We start from the raw sequence: 22,317 nt of genomic DNA on the forward strand, positions 1-22,317 counted from the left end.
AGTGCTGCTGATACCAGACAGGTTATACTATGATGAGCTTGTTCCATCTCATTTTTCTGCTGTTCATGACACAGAAATTAATTGTGTATGGAACTATGTGTTTGTGTTTTGGGAAGGGAGATCTCCAGGAAAAAAAAAAATGAGAAGCTGATATAACTGGTTGGTGCAATCTCTAGGCACTTTGAGATTAACAATCTGGTATTTGGGTAGAAGTAGAGGATACTTCAGTTAGTATAATTCTTAAATAATCCCCTGTATTTGTGTCTTTCTTCCTTTAGGGAGACTCCTACGCAGTGGCAGCCTCTGCCAGGCACAAAAGCAGCTATGCTGGTCAAAGTGAACAGTTTGAGGCAGCTACAGAGCTCTTCAAACAGTTTGGTTCAGATGCAGAGTGCTCCAGAGGCCAACAGCCAAAAGCCTCTTCCAAAACCAGCTGTTTATGCTCTGCCTCAGTCCATGTCCCAGAGCCCTGGAGCCACAAAGAAAATCCCTGCCGGAGAAGCAAAGCAGTCCATGCAGATCAAAAAGACAGAGAATGGTGGCTTTTGCCTAGTGCTGATGAACGGTCCTACTTCTCAAACACCTCCAAGCAGCCAGACAGGAACCCCCCAGCCTGCATCCCCCAAGTATGCCTCCCCTGCACCTATATATGATGAGCCATCTTTGGAGTCTCCAATTTACGATGAGCCACCAGTAGATATGGACACTGAAAGTGCCAGTGTGACTGCGATGGCTCCCCCAAGGTCGCCAAGCAATAGCTTAAAAAAGCAGCTGCAGCCAACCAAATTATTACAACATCCAGGTATGCAACAGCAGCAAGCTACAAAGAAGCATGCAAGAAAACCCTCTTCCACTGAATACAGCCCAGCTGGCAGAGAATATATAAAACACATGGTCAACGTTGACCAGTCCTGCAAACTCTCTCACTCTTCTGCTGCAACAGCTGATGCCTCTACTAAACTGCCTGGTCAGCTTACCTCAAAGGACAGCTTCAAGCAGTCTTGGAAGATTGTAGAAGCCAGTGTCCTCAAGAACATGGAAGCCCACCACAGTCGCCAGAACAGCCTGCAAACTCAAGAGTACCCAACTGGTATAAGCCATCAGGATTCTGGTTATTCAACTGGTCCTTCTCCAAGCTTGAGAAAAAGGAAAGGAAGGAGACAAGGGACAGGTCAGGGAAGACCTGGCTCTGTGGGCAGTAGCAGCGAGCTCACAGCTTTGAATGACAAGCTGATTGCTGAGATGCGTGCTGTGGTGGGCAGGTCAGCAGCTTGCAGGGGAAGTAAAGCCAGCCTCGATGTTGAAAGTCTGGACAGCAGTATCCCATCAGAGAGCAGCAAAGTCAGATTTCAGTCTGACCACTTGAGAAAATGCATCAGCCAGAGCTCAAGAGATGACATCTCGGCCAGTAATAGATCTCTCTATAGACAGGGCCTGGAGAGCAGGGACAGCTTTCCTGATGGTGTGGCTGCTCCACAGGACACGGTGAGGCAGAAGAGGACTTTTGAGAAAGTAGACTCTTTAGAAAAGAATGTGACCAGCCAGACAAGTTTGGCTTCATCAGATGCTACACGGCACTCCTCCCAGGTACCTCTCCATCTTCACCAAGTGAAATAGCACTCCTATGCTGGACAGTCGTGCAGAGCCAAGGACCTGGTCTGCCCCTGGGTGGGTTTAGTGGGTGTGCTGCAGGTGGAACCTGTTTGCATGTGGGGAATAGGAAACATATCTCAAAGCTTCGCAGCTTGGTCGGTGGGGACTCCATTTCAGGCCGGTGGTGTGAGAGGAGGGGGAGTTGTGCAGAGGCTTCTGTCCAGCAAGCCCTCAGCACTGCAGGGTTAGTTCTGCTCTGTTACTTGTGTGAAGCTACTGCCAGATCATTCTACTGACACGTACGTGTCTTCTTTGGTAGCCTTTGTCTTCACGTGTCCTGCCTGTGCTGACATGGCCAGAGGTGAGGTGTGGGATGCAGATGGCAGGATTTGCATGGCCACGTAGCAGCATTTTCCCTTTTTTTTTTTTTTCTCTCCCTTTCTAATAGTTCCTCATATTCTGTTCTCCTCTCCAGTTGTTCCTGAGCATTGAATGGAAATGTTCAGAAAAGCAGTAACAGTGGCGGCTTCTTCCTGGCAGCAGCTGTGTTAATGCCTGTTAGTGTGCCTGCACAGTGGAGTAGTTTTTTTCTATAGTGCAGTACTTCTGCAGAATTGAGTTTGCCATCTTTGCTCCTGTTTGAGTTTGAAGGAACTTTCTGTTCCATGGGTTTAGTTCAGATTTAGGTTCTACATAGGTAACTTTTTATCCTGTGAAGGTTTTGTCCTTTTTCTCTTTGCTCTTCCAGTTGTTTTACTCCTGCTTAACAGCTGAGTCTCTGCATCTCCTCTGCAAGGCACAGCTGATAATAATCCTCCAGCATGAAAAGCGACTGTTTAACCCTTTGTTCTGTCTTTTATCCTGTTTGCTAATCCACGACCTTTCATGAATAAACTTGGCAAAGCTTCTTGACCATTTCAGATTGCTCCAGTACAGTAGACCTGTGAGGTGTAACTTCTCTTGAAAAGCCAGGCTGACACCTCCCTGCTGTATCAGATTTGTGTGTGTGCTTTCTCCTCTTTATTGTGATTTCTGATCGATTGTGCCGTGCTTTCACCTGAAACCCTTTTTAAAACCCACGTCATGTTCCCCTATTTTCCATTTTTCAGGCACAGGGCCAGTTTGAGTCTACACGGCTCTCATGTTGCAGTTCATAGTTTAGCAGTGTCATCTCACAGCCTCTTTAGGCTTGCTAGAAAACCACTGTCTGCTCTCCAGGATGTGTTACACCTCATTGCATTGACAGGGAGAGCTGAGACTCGGTGTCCTGATTATGCACAAGAGATGGTGGGTTTGGCTTAGGCTGAGAATGACCTTGAAAATGAAGGAAAAATAATTAATGTGTGGTAGGATGTAAAAGGAGAATACAGTGGAAGATGTAAGGAGATGGATGTTGTGGTAAAGGCAACAGGTCAATAAATAAATACTGTGTTTACAGAAGTACTTTGAGATGTAAGAGACCAAGTAAGGAGGGGAGGAGACTGCAGAGGATAGAGCAGCAAAATGGCTACCTTGCCTGAAAATGGCAGTGTGTGGCTTGAGTCACTAGTGATGCCCTGTGCTGGGCATGCATGGTGGAGAGGAGAACTGGGAGACGGGGAAATTCATTATCCGAGGGGGATGGGCAGATGTTCTAGGACAGGCTGAGCAGAGCTGGATGTGTGCCATCAGCACAAACGTGATAGCTGAGAGAGAAACTCCAGAGAGAGGAGACAACCAAGAGCCTGTTGAACCTCTAGATGGCATGAGGAGGTGGATCCTCACAAGTAACGTGCTGAAGGAGCAATTGGGGTGGTAGGAGAAAGAAACCAACTCCAGGCATAGAAGGTGGATTGAAGGAGACTGAGGATGGAGATGACAGAGAACTGCAGGCAGGAATTTTCAGTCAGTGTGTTGAGTGAATTCAGAGAGTGAGGAGGTAGAGGGGTAACTCGGGTTTAAAAACCAAAATGAAGTAGGAGAACAGGAGAAATGATTGTGCCCCATCATCCACGTGTAGGTACATGTTGGGTGTATGATTGGGAAGGGTTGGACTGCACAAGTCTCTCTTGTGAGTTCAGCAGTTCCTCCTTACTAAGAATAAAACACTGACTTGCTCTAAACTTCGAAGAACTAACGTGTATTTTGGGGTTAACTGTAGGCCAGGACCAGAACAGAGTGTGGTATGTAAGTTAAAGTTGACCTGCAAAGAAGGAAAATGAATGGTTTATTTGAATTTTTCTAATGCAAAACCAAAATTTACAGTGTTTCTGTTTCTTTGTCTTCCTTTAAAAAACCAAACCCTCAAGATTGTCTTGTTTGGCATTTTCCTACTTACTGGAGATCTCCTTGGAGAACGCAGAGCGAAGTGTGGGCTGTTTAGCTATTAGTTTCTCTATGTGAGAATTTCAAGTCTAACAGATCCTAAAACAACTTGTTGAGTGTTTGAGTGCAATATGTGTTGCAGGTTGCCACCTCCATTCAAAACAGAATTCTGGATGGGCAAAGTAAGTGTCTTAGGCTCACAAGTAGTTATTACAAATAATTTTCTTGGGATTAGTGCTACCAAACCTCTAATTATTATCCACAGCTGTCACTGAGGAGGCAGGGTGGACAAGGGCTGCGTGTGAAAATGGCACACAGAGTCTGGAAGGAGGAAGATCTTTGTCTTTACTGTTTATCTCTATAGACTTGTGATCAGTGGACTTGTGCCTGGAGCAAACGAGTTTGGTGACTGCAGGCTGTCCATGGGCAGCAGCTCTCCCTAGTTCTCTGAGAAGAAAAAATGTCCCAGTACTTGTGAATAGTTCTGATTTAATTTGGGGAAGGTTACGCCTGTCTTGATAGGGAGCCCGTTGCAGAGGTGTCCCCGAGTGCTTTGCAGTTGTACTTGCAGAAGCACTGGATCTGTAGCCCCTGCCTGTACCCACCTGTCTGCAGCCACCCATGCGAGTGCTGTGGCTGTCCAGGCTCTGCCCCATGCACCTCCTGGGCTCCTGTGGCTCCACAGCAACTGTGAGGAGTGGGGAGGAACTGGCTCCTTGGTGTGTCCTTGGTGCCACAGACCTGTCCTGTTGCTCTGGGAGTCAGCCCAGCTCCTGCTTAGTCTGTCCCACAGAGCTCTGGGCCAGCTCGGACGTGTCCCAGAGCTTCCCCTGGGGACAGCATCAGTGTGCAGCTCTGCCAGCCGGGCTCCTGCAGAGGTGTCAGCCACCAGTTCTGCACAAAACCCCGTTACGTTCAGGTTCACCACTTCGCAGTTGCTGGTAGCTTCCTGACTCGCTGTTGATCTTCCCGACAGGGGAAGGAGTCACCTGAGATTCTTTTAACACACCTGTTCTCTGTTGCAGCCCGGGACAATAGAGTTGGACCGCAAGCAGGAGGGCGGTGGCCAGCCTGGCAGCTGTGTGGGATATCATTTCCCTTACAACACCCTACGGAAGCCCATCTCTCAGAGCAGCATGGCAGACTGGGCTTCTAAAAACCTGAACATGCACACGCAGGGCATCTTCCGCCGGAGGATCTCCATCTCCAACATGCTCTCCTGGAACGGCGGCTCCATTAAAAAGCCCATGCTTATCACCAGCAACCGCACCATCAAAAAAGAGGCGTGTGAGATGTTCAAATTGGTGCAGAGCTACATGGGAGATCGTCAGACTCGGATGGACCGGAACCACGTGGCGCTGGTGACAGTCACCAAGTGCTGGAGCACGCAGGGCTTACGGGACGAGCTCTACATACAGCTGATCCGGCAGACGACAGACAATACGTGCTACCGGAGTCTGGCGTGGGGCTGGGAACTGATGGCCATCAGTCTGGCCTTCTTCTCCCCATCGCCCAAATTTCAGTCCTACCTGGAAGGTTACATTTATCGCCACCTCGACAGTGATGAGAACAGTAAGTACCTCATGCACACCCACTCTGTCCCAAGCGGCTTTCTCGTGGGCTGTGCCACTTACTCAGGGCTGCCTGGTTTTCAGGAAAACAGGTAGTCACGAGCCAGTGCCGTGGTTTCCATCAGTGAGAGCACCACGTGCTGGGCGAGATTGTCCTTCCTTGGCAGGATGAAGCTGCCACCAGCTCATCTCCCTGCAGTTCTCACTTGTGTCTGCAAAGAAACACCAGCCCTAGGCTATGCTCATCTTGCCTATCAGCACAGCAAGACCAGCACTGAAGAGAGCTGATGTGGGCCCTCTGAGGGCAGAGTTTCTTTGGGTTCTCTGAGTACACGATTTATTTAAGAGTCCCTCAAAGCAGGCGAAACTAAAAAAGATGATTGTTAATACAGAATTTTTTAAGGGAGCCCTGGGAAACATTATGCACAGGCCTAATTATGAAATAGTTTGGGATCCCAAAGGATGGTGACTTTTGTTGTCAATAGTACAATTTATCTGTTTTTCAGAGGCCTTGGGGACCGGCCCAGCATATATTCAGTTATTACCCAAATTTTAAATTGCAGTCGTTTTGTTTTATGGGTAGTTTTGTTTTTTTTTTTCACAAGACACAACAAGCCAAGTGCCGGTGTGGAGAGTATTTAGTGTCACTGTTTCAGCAGTGCTTGCTGCATCTTGTGCAGTCCCAGGTGAGAAACCTGAGTGCCTGTTTCTAGTCGGGGGTCCAAACGCAGGTCAGAGCCCCGCCAGATCTCCAGGACAGGCGCAGAAGTTCTGCCCCAGCACCTCTGCCCCTGCCAGGGAGTGTGGTGGTACTGCTGGGTCCTGGGGGCAGTAGTGATGCAATGCCTTTGCCTTCTGGTTTCATGTTTGCAGCCTTAATATGGGGTTCCTTCAGTGAAATGCTGGATGTGCAGCACTAGTTTAGGTTTTCATGAGGATCATATACCCTTATCACTTCTCCCCAAAACCATTCCCTCCAGCTGTGCTTGGCCCAGGAGCAAAAAAAAGTCAGCCTCCCAGCACCAGTGTCTAGGCAGCAAGGAGTAATCTCAACTGTGTGAGTGGGCTGTTCATTCTACTGGTGTTTAGTTCAGGCAGTATGGTTATTTAGGTATAAGGTTGCTGCCTGGAGCACCTTCTCAACTATTTGGCCATTCAGAGAAGCTGAGTGATGTTCTGGCCCCCTCACTCTGGTGCTTTTGGAGCTGGCTGTGATACAGGACCTGTCCCCGAGCAGACCTCCTTGTGATGGATTTAGGCTGACTCCTGTGTTCTTTTGTTGACTGCTTGCCCAGCTAGGAAGGATATTGTCATTAACAGGCAACACATGAGCTGGATCCCTCCCTCTGGTCTTAGATCATGTGCAGGAGGTCCGAGGTGGCCCACTGCTGGAGGAATGAATAGATCAATATGTTCACTCATGACACATATAGTGAAGAAGGGAGCGAGCCAGTTCCAGAACCAGGCCATGGGGGAAGGAAGGACCCAGGTGATCAGTCCAATCCCACTCATATAGTAATTGCCAGGAAAAAGCCTCATAATCCTCTTTCTGTCCTTGGTCTTGTCCCACCGCTGCTGGGAACTCTGCTTGCTGTGAGCAGTCAGGGAACTCTCCTGATAACTGGAATCCCTGCACAGTACATCCACTGTATAGGCAAACTTTCCCCAACACCACTGCAAGCAGAGTCAGCTCTTCTGTGATTCACTTGGAGGCGGGACAAGATGTTCATGTGGAAGGTGGGGGCACCTGGTGGTGATCTCCTAATTGGTTCCCACCCAAGGCTGGCCAGGCCCTGGGTGAAAACCAGTCAGGAGGGGCTTTCTTGCCTGGTTGTGGACATCACGTGTGTGCCAACCCTCACCCAGGGCTGAGGGCTTAAACCCCAGCACTTCATATGTCGAAGGGCAGTTGTGGGCTTTGGTATTTTATCATTCCACATTGTAGATCCAGAACCTCTTTTGAATTTTCAGTTGCCCAGCGCATCAAGGAACTGGTGGATCTGAAAACCAAGAAGAACTCAAAATCCAGGAAAAAGAGGAAACAAAACACTGAGGATGAAGGTAAGGGGAGGCACAGCATGCAGGGAGACTGCGCTGAGCTGAGGCAGGCACGGGTCCTGAACTCTGCTGACAATCAGACCATTTCTTTAAGTGCGTGGACAGACTCGGGTAACTTTACTGCAGGTGGCCAGTGTGAGAGCTTTGACCAGAGCATGTATCAGCAGTTGCAGTAACATCTCTGCAGAATGGATAAGAGCTCATGTGTTTCTCCAGCCTTCAGGTTTTAGCTGCTGGCTGCAGGGTAATACTTTATCTGACTAAAGTCTTCCTAGTCAAAGTCCATTCAATTGTTCTTTTATATCGTGTTGAGGAGACTTGAGCCACCCCTATGAATTCATATCAGGCAGCAGTTTGTCACGTGGCCTCAGCGGTTGTTTTGGTCTGGGAGAGCTGGAGCCCAGTCTGCATTGCCGAGCCCTTCCTGATGCCAACAGGCAGGTGTATGGAACGTGGAGACTGCAGCTGGGCTCTCTGGCACCCTCCCTGTGTCACTGCTCCTCCCAGGCAGCTGCAGGACTGGGAAGAGGCTGAGGAAGCCCCTTGGTCGCAGCCCCTGCAGGAGGAGCATCCATCGCTTCTCTGTGTTCAGTGGCATTTGGAGCAGACCCGAAATTGTGCAGGGGGATCATATTTCTGGTAGGGATATGTCTTTCTCCTTCCCCATTCAGGCCCAGGAGAGCTCAGCCTGTTCTGAGCCTTCAGAATTCATTTTGTTTGTGTTCACAGGGACTTTGCTATCCTTATTGGACAACAACCTGGAGATTGCTCTGCACCGGGCCTGCTCTGGCTGTGGGCGAGGAGGCTCTTCTGTGCAATTGCTTCTCTCTGTTGTGTGTGCTGGAGTTGTGGTTAGGAAGATGGAGGTAGTTTTAACCTAAAAATAATTTTTAAAAAGTATAGATAGATTTTTTTTTTTTTAATATATATAAACGAAATGTAATGAAAAAGGTATGGGAGAACAGCTTTAGAAAGTCTCCAGAATGAAGCAGTTGAAAGCCAGCAGTGGCTGTGTGGCCTCAGCTGGGGCCCTGGTGGCAGGTCAGATGCTGTTCCCTTTGCTGGACCCTCTCTGCTTTCTGGCATGCAGATGACCCGCTCTGGCAGCGAACTGGGGCTTCAGAACAAAGGAGCTGCTCTGCAGGCTCCTGCTGGCTTCTGCAGAGGTGACGAGGGGTGCAGCAGAGGAGGCAGGAGGGCCATTAGGTCACATTAACCAGCTTTCCCACAAGTGACCAATAACACTGCAGAGCTTTTCTGGGGCCTGACTTCAGAGCTGAAGCAAGGGGAGCTCCTGCACGAACACACCATGTTCTATCTGCTCCTGCCTGGAAAGGTCAAGCTCTTCCTCAAGACGCCTACGTCTGTTCCACCAGCCCTGCTTACCAGATGTGTGCGGGGTGTGTAGGATACAGCTCCCTGAAGTTGCAAGGCTGTTGTGAGAAGAAGCTCATTAGTAGCTCTGAACTCTGAAATACGTAGATGCTTATGGATGTTGTAGCAGCAGTTTAGCAGAGAAATCCACAGGGAGATTAAATGTACTGTCTTCAAACAGAACTGAAGAGTAGATATGTAAGCATGTGTGTAAGTTTTCCACTGAAAAAATGGGGGTAAAGCAGTGATCACACACATGCTTTTCCTTCAGAGCAGAGGCTTGTACGTAAACACTTGGTTGAGTAAACATTTAGCATCTGACATGCACCCAAAGAAATAATGTTGAAGTTTCCCATGCTTACTTCTGCAGTCTTTGTCTTCTAGCATAATTGTCTGTGAGTAAATGAGATATTAAAGTGGTGTGAGATGTTTTCATGGATCAGTAACCCATTGGAAGGCAGAAGAATAACAGGTAGAAATAAATTCTGTGTTTTCAGAAGGAGGATTGTCTGCTGATCCTGCAGGAACGTAAGCTGGGCTTTGGGCCCGTACAAGGAGGCAAGTGAGCTGGCAGCTTGATGTCAGTACAAAAATTATTCAGAACAGTAAAAAATAAAGGTGCAGGGGGATCTTGGAAGAGGTGAGTAACTGAGCAATCAAGCAGCAAAGAAATTGTGTCAACAAAAGCGAAGCATTGCACGAGGGAGATGCCCCTAACTGCACGTGCAGTGGCAGGCTCCTACATCGCTGTTTCGGGGAGGGACAGACAATTGTACAGCCTGCAGATGGGTTTCCAGAAGTGTATCCGTGGCGCTGGGAAGTAGTCAGAAATCAGAGGCCTGGGAGCTTGTAGAAAAGGGACAGAGAGCAAAGCAGCACTCGGCCATAGTTGTGCTGTGCCAGCTCTGCACGTCCTGCCCGTGGTCCCTGCAGGGCTCGTGACTGTAGCAAGGGAAGCACCAGAGGAGAGGGAACAAGGCCAGTGGGCTGGAACAAACTGCAGGTTGCCTGGGGAAAGTAAGAGGAAGAAAATTTGTCATCGTTTGTCATAGCAGAAGAAATGGAAACCACCTGGTTTTGTTGTGGGGCTGCAGGCTTAAGAGCTCTCTGTGCTGAACCACATTAAATCATTAGAGAGTCAGTAAAGCAGGGTGTTGAGCAGGTTAGGAGTGTAGCCGGGTTTAGGAATGAAAGGACAAATTCAAAGAGGTGAGGTCTGTCATTTGATGGTTAGTGGTCCAGGTGCAGCACTGCCTCAGGGCATCTCCCACCTGCTGTTAGCCAGGAGATTTTTCAAGGGGAATACTCATTTTTCAGACATCCTGTGTCTGTTTCTTACCCTCCTGGTGGCAGATGCAGGCTGCTGACTCAGGTGCCCTTTGGGCTGATGAAGCCTGTCATTTCCCATGTAAGGAATGGTGATGGAGCAGCATTGCTGGGGTGCAGAAAGCGTAGTGGTGTGAGGACAAAGGCTAAACTGTTGCTGTGAAATGGGGCTGCTGGGCAGATCTGAGCCAGGAGGGCAGCCCCGAGCAAAGCCCAGCTGAGCCATTCAGGAGGCACCCACCCCTGTGCTAAAGGGCATAGCAACACAGGGCCCTGGTCTGAGACCCTGCTCTGACTGTGCCAGGCTGAGAACTGTGAGAGGACATGGCAGGTCAGAGAAGTACTGAGACAACAGCTTCAGCTGTGCTAAAATACATTTCCCATGTCTGGGTTCTGAATCCACATTGTTTGCTGCATTTTTGAAGACATTTTTTGGCAGGAGAGTGTTCAGTTCTGTTCCGGAAGGTATGTTCCTGTATGTGCCCTGCCTGGAGTTTTACTTGTTATAAAAGGAGAAGTTCTTTAATAAGCTCTTTGCATGTCTTTCTAGGCCAGCACATGGAAAAATATTTTCCTTTGCAAACTATTTTTCACTGTGTGGGTTGTTAGTGGTCTTCTGTTCCTGAGCTCCTGGGGCTACAGTGATACCACAGGAAATAACAGATCAGCTTGGATTTCACAGATTCATGATGTGCTCAGAGAAGTGGAATTGCCTTCAGTGTTAGCGTTTCCAGCCCATGCAGGCAAAGCTGCCCATCCCTGGGGGGGGGTGAGCTGTGGAGCAGGGGGAGTACCTGGCCCACTAGTTAAGAGAGCTGACAGTGCATGGTGAGCTACATGACAGGAGTCAGTCTCTAGCTGAGCTTTTTAAAAGCACCAGGTGGTTGAGTCAAGTCGCTGGTTTGGAAAAGTGGAGGCTAAAGCTAAATTCTGCTCCTCTCCCTCGTGTTTCTCTTGGCAGCTGGCTGCTTGCCCATCCCAGGGCAGGTGGCTTCTGCTGCAGAGCAGGGAGGCCACACGCTGCTCGTAAGGTGTGAGCCCCCATGGGAGCTGTTTGTTCTCTGCCTGCTGTGGCAGAGTGCCAGTTGTCCTGGTCTTTGGGGCTCCCTCTACTTTTTAGGTGATTCAGGTCCATGGGCAGTAGCAGGTCTAGCCCCTGGCACACAAAGCTAGTGTAGTTTTCAGTTTATTTGTGTGAAATTTGGTTGTCTCCATGCTGGCAGTCCTCTCTGAGTCAGAGGCTACAGCTTGGTCATTGGTAGGAGAAGGACACCTCACTGCAGGAAGTGCAGGATGTAGGTTTCAGGCCTTTTCTATGATGAGGGAGCTTTCTGGGAAAGCACGAAAGAGCCTTCAAGCAACTGTGACTGGCTGCTGCCCACACGTCAGCATGCAAGTTCTTCAAGGCAACCAGTTCGTCTACAAACCTGTTTACACTCTTAGGGTGATTATGGGTTTCATGGTCTAATTACAGTGGGAGAAAACATTTCCTATTATTAGCTCTGGATGTGCTGCCTCTTGTGTAATTGTTGTGAGGCTGAGACACAGTTCAGTCTCTTTCCCAGTCCCTCCTCCATGACCTGGATGACACTTTCCATTGGAGTGTGTCTGTACACTTTAATGGCAGAAGCCGTAGCCTGAAATGGAGAAACAGTTCATTGGTTTTGTTTTCTTTAATCCTTAGACCTTTCCAGTATAATTCATGCCTGAGGTAAGTAGGAGTTTTGCATACAGGGACTATTTTGCTTTAGATATTCTTGAGAGAAATTCTTAAAACTGACTTTCCTTCCCATAGCCCATGGGAGGGGGCGATGCTGTTGTACCTCCTTGGGCATTGCTCCAGTGTTACAGGGAGGCTCTGCTCTGGCTCTCAACGAGACTGGTCAAGGCAGAGGGTGCTCGTTTCATTGTGAGGAGCCAAAGACGGTGGTATGTCTCTTGGCTGGGAGAAGAATGGAAGAAAACTCATCTTTCACCTTTGTGAATTGTTGCTCTGTTTGGGAAGAGCTTGTCCTCCCTCTGTATTGAGAGGATTTGAGGAACTCCAGGCTCCTGACCAGCTTATCTAAACCGTAGGGTGCGTGAAGACTGACCTGAACTATGCAGCATCTTACCAGAATGTAGATATTAAAAGCCACAAGTATTTTGAACTCTGCTGTAAGCTTTGAGCCTGGCAAGGAATCAAGTAGGGCAGATTATTCACTGCTTTCAGCAAGCAATTTGGGTTTGACTAGAAAAAGAACAAAAGGCCAATGGTTTTGGAAAAACTCTCCCAGCAATCAGTGCTCTGTCAGTGCAAACACTTCGCTTGGTGTCATAGGGGGAGTAGCTCTCTGGATCCTGTCTCTGCTCGCTCTCAAAGCTCACTGAAGTGAATGCAACTGGAGCAGCCATTCTTGTGGAGGACTGCAGCTTCTGTGGTGAAGTTCTCCAGCTTTGGTTTGTCTGATTTTACTTGTATTGCAGAGCACTTCCAAGCCTCATGGTACAAGGCTGGGTTGGAGGAGGCTGCAGGCAGGAGAGTGAGGAAGCCTTCTGCAGGGCTTTGGGAAGATGAAACACCCTGCCACCTTCCTGCATTCTGATCTCACTCTGGGTGCTGGGGCTGCCTCTCTGGCCCCACACACCTTTCTCTGCTGCCTCCTTTCTCACTAGCCCAGGACTGCAGTTCTTGAATCATAAACGATTTGTTTAAACCCTTGAGTTTTTTCCTGGCAGGAAAAAACTGGCTCTGCGTGCTCTGTGGCTGAGATTTGGCAACACGTAAATGCCCAGCCCCCTGTCTGTGCTTCAGTCGTGCCGCCGGGAGCGCGGAGTCGGGCTCACATGGGTGCCCGGGCTGTGAACAGTGAACGGGTGCCTTGTGCTCAGTCGGGGAGGGCCAGGCTGCCTGTGTGAGAGGTGGGGATATGCAGGAGTGGGGCTGGGAGGTGCAGAGCTACAGGCCTTGACTCAGAAGATGAATCCCCCCAAGCCCAAGCAGTGACTTGCACTGACAGTGCCTGCCACGGGCTGCAGGGCCGGGGGGATTTGGGGCGCTCGGTGTGAGGTTTCGTCAGTCCCTCTGCCCTGTCTGCACAACAGGCTGCACAGGAGGGGGTTTGTTTGTACTGCTCTGAGCTGCTGCCTGTGCACTCTGACGGGCTCCGGTGTGGTGGGTGCACAGCGCTGGAGGCTGATGGCTCCATTCTCCATTCTGCCAGGTCTGCCCATCAGCACCTATGCCAAGTACTGCTACCGGAAACTCCAGAAAGTAGCCGTCACCGGAGGCAAAAAGGTGAGTGGCTGCCTGCACAGCATCCTGCCTCCTGGGTCCCAGAGCCCTTGGTCCTGGACTCAGAGGTCACCGCTGAACCAGTGATGGGAAATGGAGGTAGAGCAGGTGGGGGAGGCTTGCTCAGGGCTCATCTCCCCATGGACGAGTGGGAGAAGGCTGCTGCCCAGATGCCACCATCCTCCAGGCAGACGGCAGTGCCTACTGTGCTGACAGTTCCACCCTGGCTGCTCCTGGCCTTAGGAACGTGTGGGACAAAACTGCTGTTTACCAGTCTCCAGGGTAAGAGGAGCTGCCTGTGCAAGGAATGCCCATCATTTGGTTTCTTCAGGTGGGGGAAGAGTCTTCCTTTGCCGCTGAGAGCTTGCATGGACCAGGTCTTGCAGCTGGTTTACTGCAGAGTTCTTTGTTCCCAGTTCAAAAAGTCACGCAGCGGAGGTGGCTGGCACAGAGGGGAGCCTCTGTGCTCTGCATGACCTGGAAATCCCCCTCCTTCCTTTCCTCCGCACGGTTTGGTGCGGGGCTGTGAATGCAGGCAGGCGGCCTCAGCCTGTCTGTTCTAGGTTTCCAAGCCAGATCCGGTCTTCTTTTATTTCTGCAAATCCCTCTGGGGCCTCCCTGCCATCTGGACTCCATGCACAGCGAGCAAATAGCTGAAATATCAGGAGGGGCAACAGCTCCCGGCATCCCTGCAGGGCGAGATCAGAAGTGCCAGGGCAGGCAGCACACACAGCCCTCCGAGGGGTGGGCAGGAGCCTTCCCCTGGCATGCCTCCTGCTCAACAGTGTGGTCATGCCAAGCTGAACAGCCTGTCTCCACTGTGACAGCGTTCCTGCATTCCTCCAAAGACCTGCCAGGGGAGATTCAAAGCCCTTTTCAAATGTTTGGTGTATTTTAGAAGCAACAGGTCTCAGTGCCCACTGTTCAGAAGCTTTATCGAAGCTTTCCTTGGAGTTGGACATACCTGGAATTTCCCACCCCAAAGGGAGAATTTCACCTGTCATGTGGCCAAACACTTGCCCAACACCCAGCCAGTGTACATGTGCCCTCTGCTGACCGCTCCATCGCCAGGGACAGGCTCCAATCTTCCTCCTGCTGCACCAGCAGGTAGAGCTGCAGCTGGAGCAGTCCTCCCAGTGTGCAAAACATGGCAACAGAATCCCTTCAAAACCAGCCCCAACTCTCCAAAGCAGTCTCCTGTCAAGAGGCAGCAGCCTCTTTGCTCCTATTGGCCCTGACGAGTTGCACCACCCCCCACCCTTTCCTTGATTTTAGGAGGTGGATGCTGCAGAGTGAGAACTGTGCTGCCAGGGTGCCAGCAAGCTGTCCATGGGCATGAGCAGCCCTCTCCATCCTGGCCACTCACCACCACTGTCCCCAGGTTGCTGTTTCTCTGTGCCACAGCTGCACTGAGCTCTTCTCTGTCCTCAGGGGCTCCGTAAGCCCACGGTGGAGGAGATAGCGCACGCCAGGAACGCCATCGTGACTCCGTCGCTCTTCGGCAGCTCCCTGGAGGAGATCATGCTGCGGCAGCAGGACGTGCACCCGGGCAACAAGCTGCCCTGGGTGCAGACGCAGCTTTCGCAGCAGGTCCTGGCCCTGGGAGGAGAACAGACAGAGGGGATTTTCAGGTGAGCTTTTGGGTCGCTGTGTAACTTTTGAGTCACCCACATGTTAGTCCTCAAAGCTGAGAAGTCAGGACTGACCTCCACACATTTCCTCTTCCCTGAGAACAGCATTCTGCTGCAGATCAGACAAAATGGGACTTGTCCCAGGTTCAGGAGTCGCCTCTTTAAGTAGCATTAGCCCATTTGCATGCCTTGGCACAGAGGGAACAACACAGATGTGACTTGAACTACTTAGGACAGCACATACACAGGCAGTGCATTGAACTTTCATCAAAAAGTAGTAGGAGTAGTAGTTGGCCAGTGCAGGGAAGGAATGAGCTCTTGGATGCCTGGCAGAGCAGTTCACCAAATGCAGCACATCAGCCTTGATGATGCCAAAGAAATGAGGAGTGAAGAGAGACAAGGAATCTGTATGGTGAGCATAAAGGATTCTGGTTTGGGCTTTAGTTTGGGATTTTTTTTCCTTTTATTTAAGACTTGTGTTAGTTTTTCAGTACTAAACTTGATTTAAGGTAGCTAGCAAAAGGTTCAACTTTGCCTTGTAGGGTTTCTAGTATCTTGCTGTATCTATTCAGAGATGCTGCTTTTCTTTGGCCTGAACGTGCTGCAGAGAGGCCTCATTATAGAAAATAATCACTCCTGTGGAATGAACAACAGTTGATGTCTGAGCTAGTGGAAGGGAGACAGGTGTTTCTTCTACCCCCACTTTAAAGCTGTGTTTAAAGCCAGACAACTTGTTCTCTCTGAGTAACTGCTTCTGTAGCTGCCACTGGTGTGTTCTCCCTTCTCCCTGGGGCTCCAGAAGCAGCTTCGGAGCGGTGGTTTGCTGGCCAGCTGCCACACCAGGCATGTTGCCCTGCTTGCTCTCTAAAGCAGCTTTGCTGTGTCTCTGTTTGCAGAATACCTGGTGACATAGATGAAGTCAATGCATTGAAGTTGCAGGTCGATCAATGGAGAATCCCAAACAGCCTCAGTGACCCCAACATCCCAGGTACGGGAGCGCAGCAGGCGTGTGCTGTGCCTCAGCTGTGGTGCAGTGCAGGGGAGAGGCTGCAGGAGCAGCCTGGGAGGTGTGCTGCTGCCTGGGGACACATACACGGGCTGTCTTCACCAACAGGGTTTTCATTCCGTGCCTTTCCACTGCCTTTCCAAATACTCTCCATAGAATAAGCCCCGGGGGGTGGTGGGGTAGCCTCTATGTCCAGCTGGCTCTGGAGCAGTGAGACTGTGCAAGCTGGGCAGGGAGCACACAGCAGGCTGGGAGTCATTCAGGAGCAACGTTCTAGCTCCAGGGTGTCATTGGCCTCTCCTTTGGGTGGCCCCAGAGCCACTTCCTCGAGGAGCAGGTCGGTAAAAGCCAGTGTTGCCCTCTAACTGGCCAGTTTGGCTGCCTGAGAATTTCAGAGCCCAGACTGAAATGAGGTTAAACATCACAAGTGCAGAATCCCTTCTCTGCCCTCGGCTTCCTGAGGCATTGAGTCTTACTCCCTCTGAAGGTGGTGGGGAGGTAACCAGAGCTGTTCTCATGCACCCTGCTTTCTGCCCAGCCTCTCTTCTCAAGCTCTGGTACCGAGAGCTGGAGGAGCCTGTGATCCCCCAGCAGTTCTACAAGGAGTGTATCAGCAACTATGAGAACCCTGATGCCGCTGTGGCTGTGGTGCAGCTTTTGCCAGAGCTCAACAGACTGGTGCTGTGTTACCTCATACACTTCCTGCAGGTAGGCAACCCCCACAGCCCTGCACCCCACTGCTGGCCAGCATGTGGAATATGGCTAGTGGGACAGCTGTTGTGGGCCATCAGCAGGGCTTTAGCACCTCTCACCTTTACTTAAGGTGAGATTGGTGGAGAGGGGTCTGCTGGCCTTGTCTCTTATGGGAGCAATAAACTGTGTTCTTGATCTTGTAGAGCATGGGGCTGGTCCCAAAGGTCGAGGTCTGCAAGATGTTCCCTGTCTGCTGAGGCTTTGAGGTGCTGGGGTTTAAACCCAGTGTTGAATCAGGGTTGACATATGGGCAATGTCCACAACCAGGCAAGAAAGACCCTCCTGATTGGTTTTCACCCATGGTCTGGCCAGCCTTGGGTGGGAACCAATTAGATGATCACCACCAAGTGCCCTGCCTCTGGCATTAACATCAGGAGTCCCACCTCCAAGTTAACAGCATAAAAGCTGGTTCTGCCTGCAGTGGTTTGAGAGGGAAGTTTACCTATGCAGTGAATGTACTGTGTAAGATTGACAGTTACAGGCAGGGCCCCCCAAGTGCCTGTTGTAGGCAGAGCCCCTAATGGTGGCAGGACATGAGTATGGCTGGGGTCAAAGGAAGGAATATCTCTATCTACAGTGGTGACATCCTTCTATGGTCCCAGCCACACAATTGGACTTGGACTGGTTGCCTGGGTCCTGGGTTGATTCGCTCCTGTCTCCACGGTGTCTTGCACTGTGAGCATATGTATAAACCTTTCTATTTCTCCAGCGGTTGGTCACCTCAGATCCCTCATATGATTTAAAACTGGGGGGAGGGATCTGGCTTGAGTGCTGTCTGTTAATTCTATCCCAAAAGGAAGGATATGCAGTCAGCAAAAGAGGCTCCCATGCTGTCAGCTATGTCAGAGCATAGTGGTCTTCCCTTCTGAAGGTGTGGCTGTTGGGCGTTGTCCTTCAGTGGGGCCGTATCTCTGCTCTCCTTGCACCTCTTCTTAGGCCACGGGTTTGGAGTCTCTTGCCCTTTTCCACTGCACTGGCTGAATGTCTTCTTATCATCTGCAGATCTTTGCTCAGCCGTCAAACGTGGGCAGAACGAAGATGGATGTGAATAACCTGGCCATGGTGATGGCCCCCAACTGCCTGCGCTGCCAGTCCGACGACCCTCGTGTCATCTTCGAGAACACGCGCAAGGAGATGTCCTTCCTGCGCATGCTGATAGTGCACCTGGACACGAGCTGCATCAAAGGGCTGGTGTGAGCTGCTGGCCCTGGGGCCCCCAACATTGCTCTGGGGTGTCGCTGGGTGTCCGCTTAGGTCTCTTCCATTGTCCTTGCTGTTGTCACACCCTGAGTTAGCCCTTGAACATCTCCTAGCATCTGACCTCAAGGACAAGGACTAAACACTCCCGGAAGGCTCGGGCTGTTCAGCACCATTAAGTCCTTGGACATGCCAGGCCAGATTCAGTGTTTGCTGGCCTTCCAGTGTGTATCAGAGGGGGGCAGCCCTCCTCCTTGGAGCTGCAGGACTGGTTGCTCATGGAAGGGGCTGTGGCATCTGTGAGAAACTGCTTCCTGGGATGGTGAGACTCTCCATCTCCCTTCTGGAGGCAGAACTGGGTTCAGGTAGGAGGATGTCACTCCTGTATTGTGGCATGAGCTGGTCCTGGGGGAGATGCTGCCTCATTGGTGATAATGCCACTGCTGTAGAGCCAGCCTGGTTCACCTCTGTGGACTGTTGGTTGATGGCATGAGGGTTCTTCTGACACCCCATGGTGCTGTGGGTCGAGGGCTGTGAAGGTGTGGGGCACTCGCTGAGGCAGAGGGGTTCCTTGGACTGCTCTGGTCAGTGGAAGCATGCTGCAGCCCAGTGAGAGGTCATGTTTGAGCTTCTGCTGCTTGTGGCTGGATAGGCAGATATCCCACGGCAGGGAGCACTGGCAGGCTTGGTACACACACCATCCACCTCCCAACTTTAGAGCTGCACAGCAGCATGTGGTCAGCACCTGGGACCAGCCCTGTGCTGAGCCAGACCAGCACCCACCCACACCATGGGGTCTGGGACAAGAGGGTGGTCATGGCCCTGATAACAGATGGATCAACGACTTATTTGGCATCCTCCTAACGAGGGCCAGATCCTCTGGAGGGTTAACCCCAGCAGCCCCACAGCCCTGTTTTGCTACAGGCAGCGCGAGCTGACACCGGCTGTCCTGAAGAGCATCTGAGACTGTGCTCAGAGCAGCCTCCACAGCTCCAGCACTCGCTCTTCCTGGTACCTGTCCCTCTCTGCCAGGGACTCAACACCCGTTTTGCCCACCCTCCTGGTTCAAGCCATCTCTAAAGAAAGCTAGGAAGGTCTCCAACAGTAAGAAGTGCTTCTCTGCTTGGAGGTGCCCTTCAGGCAGAGCAGCAGCATTGCTGCGTGCTCGTGAAATGCTGGTGCTGCCTGGCGTCAACTGTGGCACCTCTGCTTTTCCCACCAAATTCCCATGGGAGTTGCAAAGAGGTTGAGAAGGGGAAGGAAAGATGAGGGAAGGGGCAGGTCTGAACATCTGAGGTGTGATGGAGCCTGTGTAGGGTTGATGTCAGGTGGGCAGCTAAACCCCTGCACCTTTCTCTGTGCCACCAGAAGCGAGGCACAGCCAGGACAGTGTCTTTCAGAGGCAGCACGTGGATTTCCCAGCAGTCTCTGGGGACTCCTGCGTGTTCCGGGGCAAGTGGCGATTTCTGATTCTGTGGCATCCTGATCTTACTCTTCCTTTGGAAGTGTTTGCTGGGGGCAGGTCTGCTGCAGAAACCCATGTGTGGATTACTCATGCAATACTAAGTCTGCCAGGAACACCCAAGGGTGCATTTTCATTTTTGCATCCCCTTCCCTTTCAAGTGGGGACCTGGCACCATCCTCTGCTGGTTGCAGGGGGGAGCCAAGTCCTGCCAGCACTGAGGCTTAAAGCTGATGTCTGGATCTGTACCAGAAGCTTGGGCATAAGGTGCCACGTGCAGCACGTGCCCCGAGGCTGCTGCGTGGCTCTCGGGGTGTGGTCAGGGCCTTTCCAGGGCGGGCGTTCGCTCGGATGAACCGCGCAGCAGGAGTTCAGTTTGTGCCCAGCTGAGCAAGGGTCCTGGTTCCTCTCCATACAGCAGATGCTTTTGTGGTCCAGGGGGCTAGAAAGTCTTGCTCCCATGTCACAATTAACTGTCAAACATGTCCCCAAATGTGTGCCGGGATCTGTTTCACATGTCCAGACCAGTGCTTTGAAGCCATACAGCTCAGTTTGGTTTCCTGAAGCACCGAACAACTTGTACTTTGGATGCAGGGCTCCTTTCCCAGACACACTGAGACAGGCAGAAGGTTACCTGAAATCATGGCACTGGCTCGGGGTGCCACGTTCTGCCCCTTGTGGGCTGGAGCAGCCGAGTAGTACCTGCCCCTCACAGGGCTGCAGCTGCGTGTGCCTCTGCCTGCAGCCAGCCAGCGCATCGGTGAGTCGGCTTGCTCCTTGCACTTAGCTGTAGCAGTCAGTCTAAGCATAGGCATCTGCTGCTCTTACAAATCAATGCTTCTTGCCAGGGCTGTAAAATAGGCTAATAAAGGACACTGGATATTATTTTCTTTGCCAACAGATTTGTAGATACAAATCAGTTAAGCAGGCTCTCCTCTGTTATAATAATAAATACAATGTCCAGGTTTGTCTCATCTCTTTTTTGTGAATTTCTGAAGCGTGATCATGTCTGCCTGGAGCTGCAGCTTTCAGCCTGTATGTCAGTATTCATGAATAATGTTTGGGAATCAGTACGACCTAATCACTTGGAAACCAAGCCGTGGGCTGTTCTTAACACTCATGAAGCTACTAAGGGACACTCAGTGGAACTTTGAAGGGAACACGTTGAAGCAACAAGACAATATGCCTGTACGTGGGATCTTCTGGAGGCTTTCACAGTCAAAAAGGGATTAGAGAAGTTTATGGACGATAGCTGCACGACTGGGCAGTCAAAAGATAAGGATGCACCACTGATGTCCCCACCCAGCAGCTGTGGGTGCTGCAGGTGGGCTACAGAAGGTGGCCACAGATGTGCTCCCCTGTGTGGTCTCTGCTGTTGGAGGTGTGGCTGGGCAGGCTGGCAGCCGGCCCCACCGGCGCATTTTTATGTTCAGACTGGATGATTCTCTGATCCTTCCTCCATGCCCACTCCAAGGAGCAGCTGGGAACTGCAGGTGTTGGTGCTCCAGGTTTGCACTGGTTGCACTCCGGTGGGGCTGCAGCGCACGTGCCAGCTGTGCTGCTTCACCCTGCAGTGAGGAGTTACTGCCCTGGGTCTGGCCGGGGCTGCTGCTGCTCAGGGGGTGGCCACTGTCCTGGCAGCGCTGGGGAAGCGTGGTGCACTTCAGGCAAGGCTGGTAAGGGCTGCTTGGTTGCACCAGCAGTTTTAGGACCACCGGTGTTGGCCAGACAGATGGTTCTTCAGCTGAGCCTTGCTTGCAGGAGGATGGTAGGTGGTCTGTAGCAATAACAGATGAGAGCAGAAGGAAGACCAACAGCATCGTAATCTCATGCTGCCCTTTCCTAGGTCTATGTCTGCAGCCTGGTGTCGAAGTGTTGCTTTGCTGTGAAACAAGCTGGTTTTTGCCAAATCAGAAAAGCCCACAAATCAAGTGCTTCAGCTCAGTCTCAGGGACTTGGGCTCACTCCTGCAGTCACCTGGCCCTGATACCTGGATCACTTCAAAAATCAATGGCCAGAGTGGCAGCTGGGCTGAGCTTGTGGCTTGTTCTCAGCTTCCCCCTGCAGCATAGCGAGACCCTGTAGCAGGGGGCAGCTTGGGACACAGCTCGCTTGTCTTTTGCTCATTCAGAGAGGAGGCACCTGCAGCTTGTCTGAGACTTGCCACCGGTCCAGGTAGGGTACCCAAAGGGTAAAACGTCCCAGTAGGGCCAGCACCCTTTTGCTGGAAGGTCTTGCTGGTGCTGTTGAATTTATGGCTCATTTAAGTCTCTTTAACAGAGCCTGGTGCGAGCCCTTTGCTGTCTCTGTGATGATGCCCTGGGAATCTGTAAACAAAACTGGTAAAAGCAATTCTCCCAGCTACTGACTGCAGCTGATAGATGCCACGCCCTCAGGTCTGCTGTGCACACTCCACCCCAGCTCCTGAAGAAGCTTGGCAGCTGTTTGGGGATCATGGGTGGATTGTGGACCTCCTTTTAGGTTCAGCTTGAGATGGAGGAAGGTAGGATTCAGCTCTGGGAGCTGCCTGGTGTTATTACAGGATGTGATAATCACGAGGTCACCCATCCTGCTCACCTGCCAGCCCTCATGGTAGAGAAGCTTCCCGCAGTTTCTCCTCCCCTTGCAAATGTGAAGGGTCTCCTTCCTCCTGCCCACCAGAGATACTCCGTTTCTTCTCAAGCAAGAAGTGTCCAGAAGTCGTGCTGGCCTTCCAAGAGCCCAGGGCAGTGTGAGGGCAGCTTTTAGCCTAATCCCCATGTAGGATT

The 22,317-nt window shown here is 51.2% G+C and overlaps 1 protein-coding gene across 1 annotated transcript; it reads left to right on the forward strand.

Moving 5' to 3' along the window:
* Positions 1-278: 278 nt before the first annotated feature.
* On the forward strand, positions 279-18,087 carry ARHGAP39 (Rho GTPase activating protein 39; the record flags this gene model as incomplete). The annotated part of the gene is made up of 8 exons (XM_008947850.1): positions 279-1,608; positions 4,923-5,469; positions 7,440-7,529; positions 13,430-13,503; positions 14,932-15,131; positions 16,028-16,119; positions 16,676-16,845; positions 17,893-18,087. Coding segments are annotated over 8 exons (2,698 nt in total), but the record flags the coding sequence as incomplete, so codon positions are not given.
* Positions 18,088-22,317: the final 4,230 nt, after the last annotated feature.

This window comes from Merops nubicus, unplaced genomic scaffold, assembly GCF_000691845.1.
Source record: "Merops nubicus isolate BGI_N331 unplaced genomic scaffold, ASM69184v1 scaffold31019, whole genome shotgun sequence".
Classification (NCBI taxonomy): domain Eukaryota; kingdom Metazoa; phylum Chordata; class Aves; order Coraciiformes; family Meropidae; genus Merops; species Merops nubicus.